At 35.5% G+C, this 3,429-nt stretch overlaps 1 protein-coding gene across 1 annotated transcript; it reads right to left on the bottom strand.

Annotated features, from left to right (window-relative positions):
• Positions 1–619: 619 nt before the first annotated feature.
• Positions 620–1,475, bottom strand: LOC142350536 (4-galactosyl-N-acetylglucosaminide 3-alpha-L-fucosyltransferase 9-like). The gene is made up of 2 exons (XM_075402385.1): positions 1,472–1,475; positions 620–1,185 (listed from the first exon to the last, which is right to left on the bottom strand). The coding sequence occupies exons 1-2, from the start codon at positions 1,473–1,475 to the stop codon at positions 620–622; spliced, it is 570 nt and encodes a 189-aa protein (XP_075258500.1).
• Positions 1,476–3,429: the final 1,954 nt, after the last annotated feature.

Genomic DNA, 3,429 nt, shown 5'->3' with positions numbered 1-3,429 from the left:
GAGCCATAGCAACTGTTGAAATTGCAGGGCAAATGTCCAAAAAGGCAAGGTTCAAATAATTTTTTGCTATTTAGTAACACTTTTTGGTAATCATTTTTGTTTCAATGTACCATTTCGCATTTGAGTTACGCAACACCTAGATATAAATGTTGCGTATCTTGTAAAAAAATTTTCTTGTAAAAAATTTTTCAATTTTTAATTAGTACTCTCACATTGATGCAAGCCGATACTATTATTCTGAGTGTGACATTCGCCTAAAATTTTATTGCCCTATTGCTATTAATATTTTCTTGAGAACAGTTTCGAAGACTTAAAATTTCTATTGAACAGTGCTATTGTTATTTACAAAACTGCTAATTCTCATCTTAAACAAAATTAGCATCTCGCAATACAGCAAAAGAACTTTAAATCACAAAATCAATCTGCTGAAAAGTGGTAGAGACCGTAATGGAAAATATGAATTATGATATAAGTTATGAATGCCACATTTTAGAAATTTAACAATGATCGCCTAGAAGTTATTTACTAATTTAGAAGTCAACAGAATGACAAAGCAGTAATGAAACAATGATCGGCGGCTAAAATTTCGAGGGTTGGGGATATTTTGCATGAGACCATTCTATATTGGGGGAGACTTAATGGGCGTACATTTTTGAAGTTCCTCATAATGTTTTGCTAAGTTGGGTATGATAGACGGAATAATCTTTTCGCCTGCGGTTTGGGCTCTTTTTAACTTTTCTAATTTGTGACAGAGTTCACATGCAGCTTCAGCTCCAGTCTGTTCATACCTGTAGAATTTCCTCCACTCGTGGTATTTGCTCAACTCCTTTTCATTTTTTGAAAGAAGATCTAAATGTTTTGCCAGTTGAGATATGGTAGCGAAGTGACTCAAGTGGACAAAAGACCCCGGCGGCATTTCGTCGTAGTTGTCCATTCGCCCCATTACAATGGGAACAGCCCCGGCCACGACCGAAGTTATAAATCTTGTGGTCAGAAAATCGGTGCAGTTTGAGTTCTCGAAAGCAAAGTAGAATTTGCAATCTTTCAGAAGCGTTTGAGGTACGCCGAGACGACTTCTCTGTCCCTCTGTTGTCAAGCCGTGATCGACAACATTTGGGTGTTTTCCGTTGACACAGCCCTTTTGGGTGGCAGCTCCCCATATATGAACTTTGCTCGATAAAGAACCTATCAGCGATTGAACTATTTTGTTCCTATCGTTATGGAACGTCTGGCCACAATTAGAAATGACCCAACAAAAGTCTTTTGATCTGTTTGACTGCACAAAGATATCTTTTCGCGGGGTCAATAAAATTTCAGTTTCATTTTTCTTGTAATAAAAGCCAAATTTTTTGTAAATTGTTGCGTTTCTCGAGGACGCAATTGTCCAATTAAACATTCGGTTTAGAATAGGTTGCTGTGCAAAAGCTTTAGATGAGCGTACATCGGAAGCAGGCTCCAATGTATGTCCTACCCATATTTGTTCTTTTTTCCTGGTTTTTATCGTTACAGTTCTGTTGAATTTTCGGATATCATTTCTTACACGATACAAACGCAATTGTTTCCTTTTCGTTATACAAATTAAGGAAAAGTCTGATTCGAACTTTTCTTTCTTGATGTGTAATACTCAGAAAAACTTATTTTGTGCGATTTTTCTGAGCTTAGGTATACCCCAACACTTACGACTTGGTAGACATTGCTCGGAATCTGGATACCTAAATTCTGCAAAAAATAGTAGACGAGTTAAGTATTTAATTTTGGTAGCTTCGCCGATTTTGCGGAGTGGAGATAATTTCAAGATTATTAGGCGACAAGTACTGTTACACTTTATATCGTAGTTTAGATATCTAACTTCCGCAGTTAATGTATCTATATCGATAAATGTGCCTAATTCTAGGCGCCAATTTCAGCATGTAAAAGTTTTAGTAATTAGGCACTTAAAAGTGGTTTAAAGCATGATGATATAACATATAGGGCTAAGTTACCACAAAGATTTACTTTTTTTGAATGGTTTCGGGAAAACCGACTTAGTTGTGCGTTAAAGAAAAGGCAGCACAATTATGTTGCTTTTGTCAATATTAGACGTCCTCGATAACTCCTCATCCTCAATTTTTAGGTTGGTGCCTAATAGAATAGTTGTTGTGGCAGATAAAATTTGTTCTCTATGGTTTTTGAAGCTTTTACATCCCCGGACCGAACTCCAAGTCTATATCAGTACTAGGCAAGTCTAAATCCAAGTCTTATTTAGGTTTCCAGTACTGGGCAAGTCTAAATACAAGTCTTACAAGTCTGGCAAGTCTTAACCAAGACTTGGATAACACTTGGAAGTTGATTCCCAAGTCAAAACCAACTTTTCAAAAATTTTCGAGTGAAATTTTCGAATTCAAAAAAATTTCGCAACGTGCCACGATTTTGGCATTACTTTTTGGCCACTTTCCTGGGGTGCTAGAAAATGATGCCGGGGGCATACCAAATTGATTATTGGGTGATATTAGCACCCCGGGAGGGTCTATTGAGGGTATTTCAGGTGTTTTGGGCCGTTTTCAGCCATTTTTCAGCCGTTTGGAGCCGAATTTTAGCCGAAAATCAACATATATATATTTCAGATCTTGAAATGTCTGGGTATTCGAATCGAGGCAAAGTTATGAAGAAGACTGTGACGGTTCCCATGCTGTCAAGGGGCCCAGTTTTACAAAGTCGTGGAAACCTGCTCGATAGTAGTGGGAATGGTCAAAATGGTCTGCCACGAAATGGTCAAAATGGGGACGAAAATGGGCATATGGCAGTGCCGATGTACAGATTGTCAGAAGAGCCAATCCTGCCCTCTGTTAGTTTAGCAATGTATTATGGACATACCAGGCATGCCATGGGCATACCACGGTATATTTTGGTGGCATATTGGTTGGCATATTGGCTGGCATACGGGCATTTCGGCTATATTTTGTGGTCAAATTACACAGTGCTCACTACCTAATTTCTCATATATATAAAGATATAAATATATATATATATATATATATATATATATATATATATATATGAGAGAATTTGTATTCACACATACAAACATACAAACACGCATTTATATATATATATATATATATATATATATATATATATATAATATATTCATTTATATATATATATATATATATATATATATATAAATTTTTTCCTCCGATAAATTTTTTGATCTGTTTTATATTTTTTTGATCCTCAACGTAAATTACCTTCATACCTTTTTTGTATTAAATTTATCTTCTTAGTGTGAAATTCAATTCAACGAGGTTTTGATTTCATAACTCATTCTCGCAACAGCACAACTGCCAAAATGTCAAAATTTGATATAGGTATCATTAAAAATTTCGTAACATTTTTTTGAAGTTCTAAAAAAATGAGATACATTTTTTTGCTAGGTCTGACAAAATATAA

Source organism: Convolutriloba macropyga, chromosome 12, assembly GCF_964194025.1.
Source record: "Convolutriloba macropyga chromosome 12, txConMacr16.3, whole genome shotgun sequence".
Lineage (NCBI taxonomy): Eukaryota > Metazoa > Xenacoelomorpha > Acoela > Convolutidae > Convolutriloba > Convolutriloba macropyga.
Note: the sequence above shows the minus strand (reverse complement) of the source record. Positions and strands in the feature narration are given on the sequence as shown.